Source organism: Prosopis cineraria, unplaced genomic scaffold, assembly GCF_029017545.1.
Source record: "Prosopis cineraria cultivar Desert tree isolate PC_DT_omini unplaced genomic scaffold, ASM2901754v1 PC11, whole genome shotgun sequence".
NCBI lineage: Eukaryota > Viridiplantae > Streptophyta > Magnoliopsida > Fabales > Fabaceae > Prosopis > Prosopis cineraria.
Window position 1 is genome coordinate 7249042 of NW_026555342.1, and position 20241 is coordinate 7269282.

Below are 20241 nucleotides of genomic sequence, written 5' to 3' on the forward strand. Positions count from 1 at the left end.
CAGGATCTTCCCTCATTATATTCTCCATTTCTATTATTATTATTTTCATAGAAAATGCATTTCTTTCATGTCTTTTTTTCTCAAAATTCCGAGCCAGTAAAATAGTGGTATTTAACGTCATTACAAAGAGAAATTCTTAGACAAACTTGAGACACCACATCATCCATGGTGCATCTAATAAAAACATAATATTTACATAATATTAAATATAAATTCATTCTCACATTAATAATAGTAGAGAGAAAATGTAAGAAATTAAATATATATTTTATTATAAAAATAAATTCATTAAAAAATAATGATGCGTAAAATTTTATTTGATTGAATTGATGCAATTTTATTGGATGGATCATGAATGATGTGATGCATTGGATTTATATAAAAATTTCTCTATTATAAATCAAATTTTTTTGCAAAGCATAATTCAAGGAAAAAACAAAATTTATATATTCCCATAACTTATAGTTATGTATTAGATAAAAGAAATTTAAAACTATTAATTCTTTTATGCAAAAAATATTGATTTGAGTTCAACGGTCATAAAATTACAATGCAGTTCGAACACATTTGGCTCTATGTATCCTAAAAATAATTTGGCTGGATATCATGCTCTTGGTTTTAATGTGGTAATCATTCATTGATTTTTTTATGCACTGGTTTTTTGTATTCAATTTTTTTTAGGGGGAAAAAAAAGACAATCTCAATTCTCGTGCATGACATATGAAGTATATAAAAAAAAGAGACATATTTTTATATATAAAAAAGTTTGGAATAAATGATAATTAAATCATCTTGGATATAGCGCGTGGGTTCAGTTCCTCCCCCCAACTCCTATAACCATAGTTTTAAAAATCAAACCGACCGATTTAGCCGGTTAAATTGAAAACCGGCTCTTGATCTAGTTCAATTGACCTCTAAAAATCGATCAATCGGTTAACAGTCGGTAAAACCAGATAAAAACCGGACCGATTCTCATAAGAAAACTGGACAAAATTTTAAAAAATAAAAAATAAATTAAAATTAAAATACATCTTTCTTGATATTTAAATGAAAAGCTTCACTTATAATTAATATTAATTATGTATTTATCAATAATAAATTATATTACCAAGCATCTATAATATATTTTTGAAAAAAATACATATTTAAATGTATTTTTAATTTAATTATGATACATAAAATGTCAATTAGTTTGACCCCATTAGATCACGGTTCGACCAATAAACCGTGAGCTAATATCTCATCCGGTTCAATGATTAATTTAAATTTTAAAACCTTACCTATAACTAATGCCTCCCTTGTTAAGCCAGAGTAATGTTGACAACGATATGCCATTGCACTAGGAATGATTATTAATTCGTGTGACGAAAAAACAAAAACAAAAACTCATATGGCATTAAAAAAGCAAAAAGGAATCATGCAATAAGGACAAGGAAGGATGATCACAAACAATATAATTTTTTATTTTTTTTAAAGAAGCAAAAATATTACATTAACAATAAAATGTTAAAATATAATAGAATTGTGAGACGATTCATTGGGTAGCTAAAGTCAGGCCAATCGTTGACGTTGAGGATCCATCAAAGGGAGCCATTCTCGATGAAACTTAGCTTGATGTATGGAACAAACGAGATATTGCATTTGTTTTCCAGAATTGAACATTGAGTAAAGAAGGATGCATGCGCCATGTATCGACTGAAGATCCAACATTTAACGGTGTTTGGATTTAATCTTAAGCTTCTTCATCCAAACAGACCAGCCGTTATGGCTGAATTTGGGACTTGGCAACTGAGTGCAATCATTATAAACATTTCACTTGCAAAGTGAATCCCAAGGGAAAAAAAAAAAAGGAGACATGTATACCTCGAAAACAATTCAAAAGAAACGATGTGCGTGGGGAGTGGATAATGGAGTTTCTGGTTTGCCAGATCAGATGGAGAAAGATGATGATCCCTTTCCATTGAGAGATAGTATTATAATCATGATGATAGAGCTTGGGAAGAGCACCCAATAATTATGATTCTATCTATAACATATTTTCAACATATTTCAATATAATAAAAAAATTTAAAATTTATTAACTTTATTTAAAAATTTAATAATTTTTTAATTTTATTCTATTAAATATATATAGTTTAATAACGCATTTTTTCTCTCAAATATTTAATGCAGGTCAAATTAAAAAATTCATAATAAAAATTTAATGAGGTAACTTATAAATAAGACAAAAAAATGTTCTCTCTTTACCCTTTAAATTGGACTAGAGGAGGGTATTATGAGATATTTCCTTCGTTTATATACATAAGAAAAAAAAATTGTATCACATAATTTAAAAAAGTTGGTTAATTATAATAATTATGTCCGGCGATAAAAAAAGTGGACTAAAATGTCCTAGATTAATCAACATAAGCACGCATTAATTATTTTTTATTAATATAAATTATGAGGGGTGATTTAAAAAATGTGCAATAAATGTGAATTAAAATATGTAATTTTATTTATATAAAAAATAATTAAAAAGTATTAGTTTTTTTTATAAATAAAAACGAAATAGTAAGTCCCATTCCCCCAAATTCTGGAGATCTCAGCAGTAGTGCCAGGGTAAAAATGGCACAGTGAAAAAACATGATTAATGAAGGGAAATTTAGATGATGCTTTTGCAAGACGTCTCCAATTGGCAGACAATGGCGAATCTACTTTAATTTCAAATAAACAGGAGATGTTTTTATAGCCAGTCCCACTTTTTCAAATAAAACTCCAGCAGCATTGACGTAGGTTTTGATGCGGCTTCCCCTTTTACTTTAATTAGCTGACTCGTGTTTACACGCACCATTGTTAGCTGACAGTTCCGTTTTATCCGACTAATTATAGTTCTGCAGCCGAAAATTATGCAATTTTATACAAATATTTAGTTTACTTCTTTCATTTTATATGAAATTCACGTTAGACAGGGAAGTCAATTTCACTATTTAATTTGTTGTTGTATAAATTGTAATTTAGTGTAATTTTCTCATGCGTGATATATGTTGCTTTAAAAAATGACATACTTATTTATAAAAAAAGTTGGAAGTAAATCACAATTAACCCCCCCTGGATGCAGGGTCAACCCCTCTCCCAAGTGATGTTGATGTGCCATTAAACTAGGAACGAGTAACTCGTGTGTGACCAAAAATAACAGAAAACAACAAAGACTGATTAAAGTTACAGTTACAGACTTCTATTTTAATTTTACTTTGCAAATCTCAGTTTATTCTTACATATTAGATCGTTTTCAAATAACGGGAATCATATATTAATATTACTCACTATCTAATTAGAGGCATTCACTTAATTTTTTTTATATGAAGCTAATTAAAATACAAGAAATGAATCAGATTTCCTTTAATTTCATTTGAATTTATGAATGACATAAATCTACCACCAAGAGCAATTGATATATTTTATTTAAGAAGGAAACTTTTAGCCTAGATCCCTTGACCAAACATAATGAAAGAGATAGCTCCTTAAACTCTGAAATTTTACTGCAGATTAAGGATAGTAAAATAAAATTAAAATTATTTCATTGTCCATAATTGTTTAAGCTTGTTAAAAGACATTTGCAAATTTTTTATATCGAAGTAGTTCATTTTTTTTATTGTGATTGTTTATGCTCATAATCTCACTTGATTTTATTTTTAGTGTTATTATCACAGTTTTTCCATACAATAGCGGTTTATTGCTCATGCTCAAGTGTTTATTTTTCTTATATGACTTGTTTGTGCGTATGACTGTACTTGATTTTATTCTTAGTACTGTTATCAAGTGAAGTTATGCGCATAAACATTTTTAGTAGAAAAATTAATTACTTTAGTATGATAAATTTATAACTTTATTTATTATAATAACTGGAGTTTGAATATAAATAAGTGAAACAATGTGCACTAACAACTCTTGTGGGAAAATTAATCACATTAATATAAGTAATGAACAACTATAATATCAAAAATTTGCAACTCTTTCTATCATGATAACAACACTAAGAATAAAATTAAATAAAGCTATGCGCATAAATAATTTTGGTAAGCAAATTAACTATCTTAGTATGAGAAATAAACAACTTTAACATGAGAAATTTGCTAATGTCTTTTAGCATGCTTAAGCCATTAAAGAGAATAAGGTAATTTTAGTTTGCATTTTAATTTTATTTCATTATTCTTGATTTGCAGTAAAATTTTATGTTCTCTTTTTCATTATATTTAGTTAAGGAATCTAAACTAAAATTTTCCTTTTATGAAAGTTAGGGTGACGAATTACTTTTCCCTGCATGGCCAACGAGCTGGTGCCTGATGAATATTAGCACCGCAATTTATATCTTATAAATGACTTACAATTTTTTGCATTGAATATTGATTATAATGATTTTTTTAAAAAAATTAATCTTTTAGTTTCTTAACTTTTAATTTTATTGTAATTTAATTTTTTAACTATGACTTGTTATAAGTCAGTTCCTCAATCATTAACTCACCTATGACATAGTCCCTCACCTTAACAGCAAATGAAGACTTTATGTGGCCAATTAAGTTCGTTTATGGAAAATTGCCACTGATTGGATAACAAATAAAAATTCTTTTAATTTGGCACGAGTTTGCTTAGGAGAGACGTTACGGGACCTTATCTAGATCAATATATCCTGTAACATTAAGACACAAAGAGCAAGAGGAGTATATTTTAGAGCAAGATATGAGTATTTCTTTTATTCCTCTTATTTGATGAAGACATTTTTCAAAATTAAAAAATAAAGACTAAATTATAAGAGAGTTAAAAGTTGAGAGATTGAGTTGCAGTGAGTTATAATTAAGAGATTGAATTACAAGTGAGTTAAAAATTAAAAGATTAAATTGTTAATTTTTCCTTTTAAAAAAATAAATATTAGATACATTTTATAGAATTTTTCCTCAAACTTTTGAAAAGATTAATTTTGATGAACAATTAAAATCTGATAAAAACTTTCAAAAATACTGATTCTCATAGAAGAACATAGAATGACTTACTCCCCTCTATTAAAAGATATAAGATATTTTTAATTAAATTTTACCTTAATAAAATAGTTAGTTATCTCAAAACTAACATCATATTTCTATATTTACTCTTATATTAATATAATGTTTTACTTTAAAATAAATATAAAATGATTCATTTTATGGATACTCTTGAAAAAAATAAATTAATTACATCTTAAAATATTAAAAATGTCTTACAATTAAAATGTTTAATTTTTTAAAAAATATTTTATATTTTTAAATGAAGAGAGTGTAATTTATATTTTTTCAATAAAAATGTCCAAGCCTTATATGGAGCCGCCATTCGATTCTACCATCCACTTCAATAGTATAATATATTATTGAATTATTTTTTATTTTCATTTGAATTTTAGCTAAAGTATACCTCTCATCTTTTGATCTTATATAAGATTTTAGTTTAGTCTTTTAATTTTATAAAATATTTTTTTAATTATTTAATTTTAATATTGTTAGTTTTAAATAATTATTTTTTTGTGAACCCATCATCATTTTTTTAAAGAAATTAAATTTAATATTTTAATATTTAAAAATATTTTATTAATATTTAAAAATTTAACATAAGAATTTTTTATTAATAAATTAAAAAATATTTTATAAAATTAAAGAAGTAGAATAAAATATTATATAAAATTAAAGAAATAGAAATATACTTTAACATTAAAGTTTTCATTGGGGACAATATTTGTATAAAATGCTAAGAATAACTAATGGTTTATTGTGATTTGAAATAAATTTTACAAAATTTGGATACTAATGTTAAATTTTGTCCAAAATTGAGAGTTAAAAGTTAAAACCGCAAGACATCTGAGAATCCACCTCGACATCTCCTATGGAGGGGTTCGACTGTTAGGTTTTATTTGATTAAGGGAGGGGAGGGAGGGGAGGAAACATTTTAAAAAACATTCCCTCCCCTCTACCTTAACAAACGAGGGGAGGGCTCTCCTCCCTTCTCCCTCTTCTTTCATTCTTTTTTTTTTTTTCATCAAACATGCCACTTTTTTTATTCTTTTTTTTCTAATCAAACATGCCTTTGGTGGAGGGGAGGGATTGCATGTTCGTCTGAAATCTCATGACCAATCACATGTAGCCACGTCATCCAACGATGCTCCTGTATAACGAAAGCGCCAGCCTGTTCACAGTTACAATCCAACTCCAGATTCCATTCCAATGGACGGCTCAGATTTTGTCCTTCCGTTATTATTACCCCTTTCTTCTCTATCTATCAATCACATGCTCTTCCCACCTCGCAATACCGGAGGCCTACACTGCGCGTGTCACAGTGTTCTTCCGTCTCCCGCTCGCAGATTTCAATCCTTTCCCATTCTTTCCAGCTTGGTTAGTTTCTTATTTTCACTCGCATTTTCTTTTTCCTTAATTCTATCGGCTGGGGTTTCTAGATCTGTGGCTGTTTTTGTTTGAGCCTTTTCTTCTATCCCGAAAACGGTGGGGTTCTTAGGACTTTTTTCTGTTCAGATGTTTGTTTTGAGAGCAGCCGGAATCTGCTTATAAACTGCATTGGAGATTCCCTGACTGTGTTCGTTTTCAAGCACAGGGCTTATTGGGTTTGTGTGCTACCACCACTTTTGAAGACGGGTTGTTTGAAAAGAGAAGAATAGTTCAATTTTTTCGTTTCAGTCGCTGCTTAATTTGAAATGTTATTAAGTATAACTTGGGTAATGCCTATTTACCTGTCAAGTTGGGGAAGAATTTCTTTTCTTTTCTTTTTAGTTAAAAATATGTAAATTTTAGGAATTGAGATGTTTTTAGCTGCATGGTTCTGCGTTGAGTTTTTTGAAAGCTACGAGCTGATGTGATTTTCCTTCTATATTTGAGTTAAACCTGAGGCGAACAATCCCGATTCCACTTGAATCCCCCTGTATGTAAAATCCTTTTCTTTTTCTTTCTTTCTTTTGGTTTTTTTGGGTCACGCATGTGAACTCATTCATCCTCTTTTCATTGATGTTAATTATTAATGTTAAAGAGCTCACTATTTTTATTTAGGTGAAAAGGACTCTGCGCTCTGGAAGTGGGGTAAACTGAGAGGGAATCCGTTGTATGGGACAACTAGCGTGGGTCCCGTGTATGTGTGTGTGTACATATATATATATTGTACATACATATTCTAAAATGAGCTGCATTAACATGAAAATTGCAATTTGTTATTTTTTTATTTTATATCTTGATTATATTTTGATAATGACTGTTTCCTTCGAAATGAGACGCAACGTAACTTTTATCAACCACTATGAATCCTGCTACAATCATCAGACAAGTCACAGAATTTAAGTTGTGGCATGAAGCGATCAGTATATGTGTGATCCCACTTTTAGCAGACGAGAAAACTGATGTGTCGTCAAATGACTTATTATCAACAACCCTTTCATCTTTTGGCTGTAGCTTTAATCCAAATGGAATGTTAATGTCGCTGAATTTTCAAATTTCCTAAGAATTCACTTACTTTTCTCATATTCTCTTTGTTTTCTTCGGGGCAGAAACACTTCTTGTCTCTCTAATTGTATCGTTGTTCTTTAAGCCCGTAATACCTGACAAATTATGTTATTTATAATTCTGTTTGCACCCATGCGTCCCATATTACCAAGAATGAGACAATATCTGGACAATTTCACTATTAACTCTTGGCTTGTGAGCAAGTTTTGCGTGATCAATATAATGAATAGTATTTTCTTGTTATGTTATTGACACACTTTCATTTTTTCCATTATAATGAATACCTTTCTTATATATTTATTCTATTGTTGGATATCCAGTCCCAAGATGGTTGCGCAGGATTTTGTAGTTGATTTGAACAAGCCACTTGTCTTCCAGGTACGGACTCCTTCCCTCTAGGTCTTGTCCCAAATGTGTTTTTCATGTCCCATCTTGCAGTATATTTCAGTTTTCATTACGCTTCTTTTTATTTCATGTATCAATTGTTAAATGCCTTTTTATTTCCTAAAACCTCGGTTTGGATGACTGACAGATTAGTTCCTATCTATAATTGAGGACTCGTCATTTTTAATTTGTTATTACAGGTCGGCCATCTGGGAGAAGCTTATGAAGAATGGGTTCACCAGCCGATTGTGAGCAAGGAAGGCCCTCGTTTTTTCGAAAGTGATTTTTGGGAGGTATAATCTTTTAGGACTAGATTTCTATGCAGTTCCTTATATATTTTCCACCTGGTCCTCGAGAAAAACATGATGAGCTTGTAGTTCTCTAATAATAACACAACAGGGATATGATTTGATTGGGGCACTATATAGTTGTTTGCAAAAAAATGTATACCCATCATTTTCTTATTTGAGAACCATACATTTTTCGTGTTTTGATCTTGTAACGTACATGATCATTTAAGCTGAATATTTACAGCTATGTTCTTGACTTGGTACTACTTGGAACAGTTCTTGACCCGCACAGTCTGGTGGGCGATTCCAGTCATTTGGTTGCCAGTTGTATGCTGGTTTATCTCTGTCTCTGTGCGAATGGGTCTCACCTGCCCTCACATCACTGTACTGGTGGTCCTCGGCATTTTTACTTGGACATTGCTTGAATATTCATTGCACCGGTTCCTTTTCCACATTAAAACAAAAACTTACTGGTTAGACATCTCTCTCGCTCTTCACTCCTCCTTTCTGTCGTGCAAATGTTAATTTAAGGGCATGGTTGTGTAGCATGTTTTTGTAGAAGAATTACTTACTGGTTCCTTTCCCCCCCCCCCCTGCTTCAGGGGAAATACAATTCATTATCTTCTTCACGGCTGCCACCATAAGCACCCCATGGATGGCTTGAGGCTTGTTTTCCCCCCTGCTGCAACTGCTGTATTATTGATGCCGGTATTTCTTTATTCCATGCCCACACCGTATCATGCATTAATATAATTTGATTGGATGGTAGACAAGAGAACGGTGGGATTCAATCTTCCATATGAGTCCTTCCTGATTGTTGGAACCAATAACTTGTCCTGCTGCTTCAATACACTCGAATTCACTGAAGTTGAATGACTAACTGAGGTTTTCCTGTCATTTCCTGTCTCTTTTTTGTCCTGTTCTCATGTTTTGGGTGAAACTTTCTGTCCTGTTATTAAAGGTGACTGTTTTCTGCTTTTCTATGTTTCATTTTGGCTCGAGTTACTCTCTTTACTTTCACCTGAATCCTCTCAAATTCTCATGGTAAATTTCTCCAAGGAGCAAAGCTTACCGTAGAACCAAGTCAATGAAATTGCCAAAAAGAGGAGACCTTTAATAACTATAAACTAGCAGCTGGAGTGCTGAACAGTAAAAAAAAATGATTGTGGTTTTTTTCAGAAAAAAAAATTAACACAAGCATTAAGAGGTAGTTTTGCGAGTTATGTGAACTTGCTACTGATCATTTTTGCTAATCCTATCAAGTGCTGCAATTAAAAAGAAAGTCTTCCATTAGAGATTTCTAAAGGGGAAAATCAAGAAAGATGTTTTCCCTGCTTGGAATAATATATTTTTGTCATAGAAGAAACTACTTTTATTAAATAAAGAGCGAAGCAAGGGCACAAGATATCTCCAACAGAAGTATGTGGAAGAGGGGAAGGCCTCTTCAAACACCTGCTATATCTAGTTTCGGTATGGAGAGATATTTTCTGTAGCTATGCTGGAATAGATCAAGTCCATGTTTATATCTTCAGTCCTGAATAGGAGTTTCTGGAGTGGCTTTGTGGAATTCTCTAGATTCACAAAAAAATCCTTGGCCATGTGAAAACATAATCTATTTCTTTACTCTAAAGTCTATACTGAAATGGGTCAGTAAACCTCGGAATTGTGAAATCTTGCAAAATCAATGTTCAGCGTGCAATAATTGCTTGTCTGCATGTGCTAACACACATTACATATTGTATAGATTGCAAATAGAGGCTTAATGAACTGATTTTAAATTTATTGTCTGCCATGCCCAGTTCTGGAACTTGGTGAAGCTTATAGCCACTCCCTCAACGGCTCCCGCTCTGTTTGGAGGTGGTTTATTGGGTTATGTGATTTATGATTGCACGCATTACTATTTGCACCATGGTCAGCCAAAGGGTGAAGCGCCCCGCAATCTCAAGGTAAGAATAACGTCTCTATTTGACCGTGGATTACCATAAAATTACCATATCTACATTCACTATGCTGATGAGCAAAATCATTGTGTTTAAAAGACTAACCTTCGTCTGGACTAACGCATACCGGGCTGATCAAAAATTGGATTTTTTAAGGAATTCTGAGAATGTGGTTGATTAGAAATGGAGGCATGTTGAGTTCTTAACGCATACCACGCAGAGTGTGACTGTTTTTTCTCTTCTCATTTCTTGTAAAATGTCGATCTAGGCATCTATCTAATAGCAAGTGTCATCAAAAGTATTATTTCTCCTGAGTAAGCAAATATTGGCAATGCCAATTACTTTAATCTGGTGAGCGAGGAAAATCAAATAATCTTTTCATGTGATATTCTGCAGAAGTATCACATGAACCATCACTTCCGGATCCAGGATAAAGGCTTCGGCATTACTTCATCATTATGGGATAAGGTCTTTGGAACGTTTCCTTCATCAAAAATTGATGCAAAGAGCAGATGAGTTACTACCGAATATAGCATTTATTCATTGGTTTAGATCATAGCAAAATTCAGGTGTCCAGACAAATGTATCCAGCAATTGCTACTTTTATCTGTGTATTCAATGTTGCTCATTATTAATGCTTTGAAGAATTAGCGTGCATCTTGTGTTAGTTTTATGCTGCCTCATCCACAACAAAACATTCTGTAAAAAGTATTGATATGTTATGCATGAGGTTTTTGGCGGGAAATTTTCCTGCTTGTCTGCATGACAATTTGTCCTCGAGTTGCTAGTTGGCAGTTTTGACCTGGGTGAGATTGACAATGACATCAAAATAAATGCTTTACGGAATGAGAGGCGAATTTAAAAATAATGAACATATTTGTCAAAAGCAGAATAAATAAATTAAAAACAAAATGAACTGGACATCTTTCTTACAGGACCGGATTACTTTCAACACAAAAATACGTGTGTACAATAACAAAAAAAATCTGAGTCTTTCCCGAGGATAAAAATTATGTTCAAATACAAAAATATAAAAAATAATTAATTTAATATTCGTTTATTCCAAGCAAGGTACTGAAATTTAGATTGGTTATTAAATCAGTTAAGATAATAAGTCAAGCATTATTGATTCAATCAAGGGTTAATTTGGAGTCAAACAGTTTTTAATTAAAATAATATAATTTAATTTATATATATAAAAATATTCATGTTTAACTATGAAAAAATTAATATTTAAATAAAAATCATTAGTTTTACTTAAATAATCCAATAAAGAGAGAAAAATCTTATACATGTAAGTACAATCTCAATAAAAATTAAAAAATTAAATAATTTTCTCAAATAAATGGATTGCATTGATTGGGTCACCATTGGGTTACAACCAGGGTGCCCAAGTTACTCTCGGGTCGATGTTAGTTTGGTTGATAATACCTTATGTTAGATTATAAATCAAACTAGCCAATTGACTAATTCATTGAGTTACTGGTTGAATTAATTGATTTAATTTGGGTTTCCATTTATTGATTGTAGGGGTGTCTTGTATTTTTTGAATTTTAAAAATAATACAATATTCTTAATAAAAATTAATTTTAATTGTTAATTGACAAAAAGAAACAAAAAATGATCTCAAAATTACAGAAAAAAGACTAACAGAATTATAAAAAAGGCTTTAAAATTATAAACAATGATCTAAAAAATTACAAAACATGAACAAGAAAAAAGATTTCTTTGGTCCTATTCTATAATTTTTTTTAGTCAGCTAATAATCAAATTAAATTTTATTTATAATAGAGGTGATATTGTATTTTTTTAAAAGTTAAAGGATAACAATATATTAAAAATGAGTTAGGGTTCTAAACGCTCTTGAACAATTTAGGGGCAACTTGTCATTTAATCTTTTAATATTTTATTTAAATAACATTTTTTTTGGCCGAATTCAAATAACTTTTTTAAATAATGATTATATCCCCATTTTTCTTCTAATTGTTCTAATTAAAAAGTTGTTGTTTTCGGCCTCCAAGAAGCCTTTTATTTTTCAAATGAAATATAAATATTATTTATATTTTTTAAGTTATTTTATTTTGTTTTCTTATTCTGCGGACAGTGATGGCAAATTGGCAACAGGCAAGTGAATTGAAAATTAAAAATTAAGAAAAAGGAAATAATCGGGAAATACGCTAGCCTTTGAGATTGTCGTGTTGGCACCTGGTCGTCCCCCGGAGGACTACACCCTCCTGCTGCCTTGGGTTTTAGGGTTTTGATGTATTCAAGTTTAAAGGAGCATACGCTACCGTTGCACGGGATATCTCTTGGCGCTTGTTCCCCTCTCTCAATCTCTCAATCACTTTCGCTTTCAAAATGCCGAGAATCTGTGGGGATTCGGTGAATGAAGTAAGAAGATAATCGTCATTAAGCTTGCCACTGCTGTTTCATGACCAGCTTGTTCTCTTCAGTTCTCGATTTGAAGCGCCGACATTGGCTGAGGTTTGGCCTTAAATTCTAATGCTTTCTTCGCATGCTCATTTGTTGAAGAGATGGCTGCTGACCAGGCATCGACACCTGAGCTAACAAATACCTGCTGCGCTGGGGTATGTTTTTCATTATATTTTTCGTTTTCTTTGTGTTTTGAGAATTTCTTGTGGAGGTGCGTGTTCTTTATTTTCGGGCATTTTTCAGTTAACCATGTCGGCTATAATTGAATATTTGTCAATTATGGATCTTATTAACAGTTGATAAAGAAAAGCTTAAAGCTCCAAGAGTCACGGAATGCTCTAAGACAAGCTGTGAAGGTCCTTGAAGACAAAATCAATGAAGTCGAAGCTCAGAATGCGAAACTCAAGAAAGGTTGGTATTCTGTCTAAAATTCGAGGCATTTGCCGGGTGTACTTCCATGGAGTTGATGCTAATCATTACCATATAATTTGCCGCGCTTTCATTCATTTGCTATCTCCATCTGGAATCTCCAACAAATTTTACGGTCCTGTATCTCGAATCTCCTTCTTGCCCTTGATATTATTCTTCCGTATTTTCCCCCCTCACATTAAGTTTCTTGTCGTGGAAAAATGAGTGTCTCTGCAGGACCTCTGTTTTGTTTTCTGTATTTGTGTTTATTTTTTATTCTTTTCTCTTCTGCTATTTTGGTGGCTTTCGAATAGCATGACGTTGATTTGTGAGTTGTGACTTCTTATGATCACCTACTCTGTAATGTATATTCTGCAGCATACCATGAAGAACAAGCGCGGGCAAAAATAGAGGAAGAGGAAAAACTTAAAGAATTCAATGCTAGAGTGTCTTTGGAGAGTGAAGTCAATAGGTTAAAATCTGAGATCATTTCATTAGAGCAGAGTTGTGGCGGCAATGCTCAGGATGGAAATGAAGATATTAAAAGTTATCAAGCCTGTATATCTGAAAGAGAGAAAGAAATTAATAGGTTGAAGGAGCTTCTGGAGAGAGAGAGAATTAGGGCTGATTCTGGGAGAAAGAATGCTGAGAAGGAGACAAAGAAAGCTGCTGAAGCTTGGAAATTACTGGAAGTTGAGAAGAATAAGAATGTTGAGAAGGGAATGCAAATTGCCAAAATTGAAGCTGAGAAGGCTGGGGAGCTGAAGCAAAATGCTGAAAAGTTGACATCCGAGATGAAAAAGTTTAAGGAGGCAAGCAAGCGTTTTGAAGCTGAGAAGAAGAAGCTTATAGCTGAAAAACAAAATGCCATGTCTGATTTGGCAAAATCTCAGGAAAGGTTAGAAGTTGAAAAACAGAAGGCAGCAAGGGAAAAGAGACGTGCTGATGAAGAGAGGATTAAAGCAGAGGGTCAGAAGAAGCTTGCTGAAGATAACTTGAAGAAGGCCGTGGAGGAAAAACAACTTGCTAATCAGATGTCCCAGAAGTTAGAAGAGTGTAAGCGGACAAATGAAGATTTGAAGCAGAAGATATCTGAACTTTCATCCCTAAGAAAAACCATTGAAATGTCTGCAGTCTCTCCTGACGTCACTGTGAATGCTGAAATTACTAAAGTGAAGCTTTTAGAAAACTCTTTGAAGCTTCAAAAGCTACGGACAAAGCATGCCAGGGAAAAAGTTAAGTTGGAAGCTAATCGTCGCAGAATTTTACAGCATGAATTAGGTCGATTGAAGCTTGATTTCTTTCAAATTTTCCATCGCATGGATATGCTGGATGCTTCCATTTTACCCTCGGCTGGAAGTATGGATGAGCTTGAAAAGGTTAGTTTCAGTGCTGAACTATTTTATTTGAGGCTACGTATAATTGGATCAGTGTTTGTGTCATTTTATCTCCACTTTTGTCTCTCCATATTGGATGCACACTTTAAAAATTCCTGTGAATTGGACTTTGAACATCAGCATAGTGCTCATGTTAAAATATCAGCGATCTATTTCTTGCTTATTTATTTATTTATTTTTATATATGCAGATAGAAGGATTGGGCTATATAATTATGTTTTGGTTTTTGGGTTATGAAACTACTGCTTGGGTCTCTTAAATTGTTGGAATCTTTGGATGTTTATTTTCATATTTGTTGCGACAAACTACTTAGGCCTTGGAAGTTGGAGCTTTCAACATTTCTGAAGTGGTAAAAACTACTTAGCCCTCACAGATTCGGGTTAATTTTAAACATTAAATTTGTCTATCTGTTATGCATACCTTGCAAGAATATATATTCGTTTTGAATAGTAACTGACTCAGGATCTGAATGATTCATTGAAAAATGAAAAGATTATTGTCATTGGATTTAGCCTTATGTTATAACTCCTAGCATTAAGAACATCTATTCTTTTGGTAGCTTGTCTTTATATTGACCATTCTTGTGTTTACTTTTAACTGACCCTGCTTTGCATGATGATTACTTTGCAGCCTGGAAATATACTGAACTTGCAGAAACTAAATATTTTGAGGCACATCTGTTGTTCAGATCTGTCTCAGGTGCACAGCCAATGTGAAAATAATCTCCTGAAGCCTTACTGCACAGCAACCTTGAATACATGTGATCCTTTGAAGAAAGACAAGCATCACTTTTCACCTCTTGCCCTATATGGAGGAAACTGTGCTGAATCCATCACAGGTATTGATTATCAGTTGGAGCCTCTGGCTAGAGGCTCTAACAGAACAAAACTAAAGAATTCTGCAGTAAATTCCAGTATATCTTTTTCTGATGGACAATTGATGGGCTCACAGGACAAGGGTGCTTTTCCAGTTACTGCATCAGCAAAATTGGCTCAGGAAAATGTTAATACAAGACCCAGCATGTCAAAACCATCTGCTAAAACAGTTACCGAGCACAGTAGGAAGAGAAAAAGAATACTTGAGACAGTTGAATGTATTAAACAATACTATTCTGAAGGTAGGAAGTTTGACCTGCAAGTAGAAAAGAAGCTCTCTGATTTACATGCTATGTTATATAAAAAAGAGGACAAGTCACTTGAAAGGAGAGATATGGCTTCTAATATTAAGGATAATTTACTAGAAAAGATTGACAGACCCCATAAGAAGAGAAAGAAATCTCATAGGGTAGAAGTGGACATGGTACGTGAATATAACAAGGTTGAGGAAAAGGGTATAGAAGAAGCCAAAGGAGAAGTCTGTGGGGACACTAATATCTGTGGACACACCTCCTGCCCTGCCTCATATGCTAAGGGAACCATTCAAGTGTTCAGGGAGAGAGCTTGTGATGCTGCAAATGATTTTTCTTCTATGGTTAATTTTGATGAAGTAGCTGATGGAAATTATATGAAGTTGTTAGACTTAGAAAATGCTGCTGATGAGGAATGCTATAGAAGAGCAATGGATGTTCCTCTATCTCCATCACTCCCCGAGATTGAAATTCATGATGTTGAAACACATGACAAGGGTAATTTGAAGCCCTTCCTTGAGGAAGCACTCCATGAAGACATGTTCAGTCCAAGAGGACCTTTGTTTCCTTCACATTGCTTTGATGTCATTGATGTTGAGATAAATTCCAATGAAGAAAAGTTTGATGCATCTAGAGCTTCTTATAATTCACAGCAGAAGCCTGAGCAGGTTAGAGAAACTGAGAATGTGAAAATGTCTCATAATCATGCGATAGAAAATTCAAGGGCTATGAATTTGGTGGACAGTGGAATGGAATCGTTACAGAATCAACTTCCTAATTTTTGTGTGGTCTTTCCAAATATTGAGGACATGAGTAGCATTTCTAGGATATTTGATGCTACAAAGAATTGTATGGCTAGGTGCAGTTTGATTACTGAAACAGGTTGGATTGTTGATAGCATTTTGACTGCACTTACCATGGAAAACACGCTGTTACCAAGGTGAGTGATCTATCCTTTACGATATAATAAAATGTGGTAATCATTTCTTTCAACAACATCTATAGTTTGTATAATTTATATTCATACTTTGCTTTTCTGGTCACATCTGCCAAGTTAGTTTATGATTAACATGATATTGGTCACTATTTTTAATTTTGTTCGTTTTAATTTTTTTTCAGGGAGAAGATTTCTGTTTTCTTTACACTTTTGCTATTCAACTTCACTACAAACACATCAATAAATTTTGGGAAACTTCTGGATGGGAATTTACTCTCTTGCTTGAATTCTTATGCTGAACACATTCGCACAGGTTTGTTATCAAATTTGTTGCTTGTGGATATTCTTCAAGTTAAACTTATGCATACATTTTAGTTTTTCATTTTATGTGCATATTGTGCATTGCTGCACTGAAACATATATATATATATATATATATTTAATTTTTGTTTTGGTTTCTTTGGTTATTTGGACAGTTTTTTCTGTTGCAACGACAAGGTTCTTGTTTTTGGGTCTTGTTTCCTTGCATGAGCTCCTTTGCCTCATTGAAGACTTTCTTCAAGAAGGAAAAGTTATGGTAAATAATAAAATGGCTTCTGGGACCTTGTCAGAACAGGATTTGAGAAATTCTCTTCATCTGGATGGATTAAATACATGGTCTTTAGAAACAGCTTCAGGGGAACAGTTGGTGGCAGGGAGCATTATATTAGCATCAGTATGTGCAGCAACTGATCATGTTGAATTTATCAGGGAGTCTACGTATAATATCCTTAGGTTTTGCAGATGGGATTCATTAATGATGCTGACTGTGCTTCATGTATTTGCTTATCTGGGCGGACAGAAGTTTTTTTGTGATAGTTTAATGGTCACTGTGTTGAAGTCTTTGATTATGTTTCTGGAGGGCGGAAACCTACCAGTAGCTGCTGCTTCCTGTCTTCCATCAGTAAATCAGCTGCATTCTGAATTATGGACGAGTGTTAAATGCCCATTCTTGGAAGGTGCTGAATCTATTGAAATTGTTGCACTCTTGCTCTTAGAAAATATCAAGAACTGTCTACTACAAGAGGTAGAACTGGATGATTCGACAAATTCTAGATCCTTGTCAGATAAATATACTGCTGGACGATGGTATGGTCAGGAAGCAGTTCAACATGTCATTGACATGAAGTGTGATGCTGCCTGCTGTTTGCGGAAGTTCTTGGTTTCTGCTACTCAGCATCATGTTTTGAACGATGCCAGCATTTGTCACCTTAGTGATGTCCTGTCATTGGTGGAGCTGGTTGCAAGCAGAATGGTATAAGTTTTGTCTTTTCACGTTAATTCTTAATAGAACTTTGATTTGATTTCAATTTGCTTGGAAAGCAAAATATGGTTTAATCATCTTATATCCGTATAATGCTTTTAGAGGTCTCCTTGCTAGCTCTTTCAAGGTGGCTTTTTTTTTTCCTTCTCTATAATTGATGATTGATAATAATGATAATTGATAATATATTATGAAAGATGTCTTGTAATAACTGTTATATTAAATCATGGATAAATTACATTCTTTTGTTATTAAACGAGTCTGTAATTTACTATGAAATTTTTGCACTCTTAGTGTTGTTTATGTTGATCAGTTGAACAGTCTTAAGTCTTAAGGGAAACTGACGTATGAAATGCTATGTTATTCTTGAGGCTCAGTTTCCCTATATGGCCCTACAGACTCTGAGTAATGAGATCTGTTACTAATTTTGTTCCCCTTTGTTGGGGGGTGGGGGATGATATGCACAAGTTTTGACAGATGAAAATCTCCTGCAGCTCTTGCTCTTCCTTGTTGAAGAACTTATCATTTCATTTGGTTTATAATTCTCAAACCTGATTATGGCCTTATAAACCTCATGGTTTCCTTAATGCAGAGTTGGCATTGGACAGACACAAAACTTGTTCCTCAGCTGCTGAGTATGTTAGATTCATGTATGGTGGAGAACTTCTCTGTCGCCATTCTTGCTCTTCTTGGTCAACTTGGGAGGTAAAATGACCCTTTGCTTTGATATTGGTAGTGCTGTGAATAACTCTTGATTTGTGAATCTTAAATAAATGGCGAGTTTTATATTATATGGCCTCGTTAGGCAGTGCAGATTGCTGAGTTGTGGTTGTTATGTACTATTGTCACTATTATGATTTTCAGGCTTGGAGTTGTTGCTGGTGGATATGAAGATAGTGGAGTTGAGAGCTTGAGATGCTATTTGTTTTCTTACTTGTGCCACAATTCTTCGATAAAAGCAGGCCCTTCTCTTCAGCTTGCCGCTGCCTCTGCTTTGATAGCTGTTCTTCCTTTTAATGTAGAAACCCTTTTTGAGACAAACTCAAGTCTTCCAGTATATTCCAGTAAAGATGTTTCCGGCAATTTTGAAGATTTGAGAAAGTGGCTTTCTGGGCTTGATAAAGATAAACGTGACTTGTTATGTAGCATTTCAAGAACCGATGTATATACGAAGAAAACGTAGTAGTTCTCCTTCACATTTCCGAAGCAAGGTTCTTGCAGTCTTTCTTTCATTGATCTTGCTAGTTGAAAGCTTTGTCGATTGTGAGAAATTGGATGATAGGGAAAAGGTTGAAAGTGGATGAAAACTCTGGTTTAGATTTAACCGAGTGCCTTCTGACTTGGTTTACTTGCTACTTCACTTGAGAGCCTGTTAGTGAGATAGATGGTTGGTGTCGGTGTAATCCTGGAGCCTTTTCAATACTGCCATTGGATACAACACAAGTTTGCACCGAACACCATCAATTGACGGCTGGATACAACATAGAGCGTGTTTATTTTACGCATTGGTGTTCAGCTTCTCACATTTGCACGAAAGGCAAGGCAACTTTTGTGAGGCGCAATATTTGGGCTTTTTATTTGAAACGTAATCCAAACACGCTTTTCGTAGCTTATATCTACAAGCGGAAGCCATGGCTTATCCATGTTTAATTCCAGCATTGGTCAACAAAATTCTTGGCTTATGGAAATTACTTTTTGTCTGAGGAATAGACTTTTCATCTCCTTAAAGCATATTGCTCTTGTTCAATTCATGCTGGTCTTCTAAGATGAGAGAGGAATGACGTTGCCCTTGAACGAGGGCAACGCTCATCTCAATGTTGGAAGAAGAAAGAGCAATAACCCAAGGCCATGACTGTTCGGGTGCCTTGTAACTTCAAGACAGGTTCGGTCAACGAGGAGGAAGAAGCCATCGTCAGTTTGGAACCCATCTCGTTGTAGGCAATTGAAATTAATTTTTATATCCTACTGGAGGATGGCGGGCTCCATGCTCAGGGATCTCATTCTGGGACTGTGGCTGGCCAGTGAGATTTTTCTCGGACGAAATTGTCAATTTTAATCAGAAAGGACAGAGCTCAAAGGATGGTCCTATTTCAAGAAATTTTTCTGATTTAAACGAAACCGCGTTTGTTGTAAATTTTTTGGTTCCCGTTTATTGCTAGACCTGTTTTATAGTCGAATAATACGATCTCCAAACATCTAACCGTGGTAGTCCTCAAAAAAATGCGTGATGCCTGGACATCCATTTGTTTCATCATGTTTTGGATTTCAATGTCTTTTCGGCTTCCTGGTAGTGGCGGGTGATATGGGATGAGAAGTTTGATGTAACTTCATTCATGACTATTGTCTCAAATTTCTTTAGGATTCATCATTCATCTCAACTGTACCTGTTTTGCAAAGGAATTTAATAATTTCTTGGTATAAAATAATTGCAATCGATATGCAAGGTGTTGGCATGAGTTGAAGAGTGCATAAAGTAAATAAGGAAAATGCACTGTTTGACAAGAATTAGAACAAA

General features: G+C 33.6%; 2 protein-coding genes across 4 annotated transcripts; both read left to right on the forward strand.

The window, feature by feature from the left end:
* The first annotated feature begins 6251 nt into the window (after positions 1-6251).
* LOC129285016 (dihydroceramide fatty acyl 2-hydroxylase FAH1-like) lies at positions 6252-10885 on the forward strand. Of its 3 annotated transcripts, none has more exons than XM_054920555.1 (8): positions 6345-6395; positions 7062-7140; positions 7829-7886; positions 8093-8185; positions 8459-8655; positions 8785-8890; positions 9982-10128; positions 10519-10885. In XM_054920555.1, exons 3-8 carry the CDS (start codon positions 7836-7838, stop codon positions 10636-10638), a joined length of 714 nt encoding a protein of 237 aa, XP_054776530.1. In that variant the 5' UTR covers positions 6345-6395; positions 7062-7140; positions 7829-7835; the 3' UTR covers positions 10639-10885. The 3 variants fall into 3 exon arrangements, with proteins under 3 accessions (XP_054776528.1, XP_054776530.1, XP_054776529.1); XM_054920554.1 differs by lacking the exon at positions 6345-6395 and adding an exon at positions 6665-6936; XM_054920553.1 differs by lacking the exon at positions 7062-7140 and having other exon boundaries at positions 6252-6395.
* A 1466-nt stretch (positions 10886-12351) lies between these two features.
* LOC129285795 (uncharacterized) lies at positions 12352-20091 on the forward strand. The gene is made up of 8 exons (XM_054921689.1): positions 12352-12710; positions 12852-12966; positions 13342-14342; positions 14991-16426; positions 16606-16736; positions 16900-17717; positions 18319-18431; positions 18591-20091. Exons 1-8 carry the CDS (start codon positions 12657-12659, stop codon positions 18907-18909), a joined length of 3987 nt encoding a protein of 1328 aa, XP_054777664.1. The 5' UTR covers positions 12352-12656; the 3' UTR covers positions 18910-20091.
* The last annotated feature ends 150 nt before the right edge of the window (positions 20092-20241 follow it).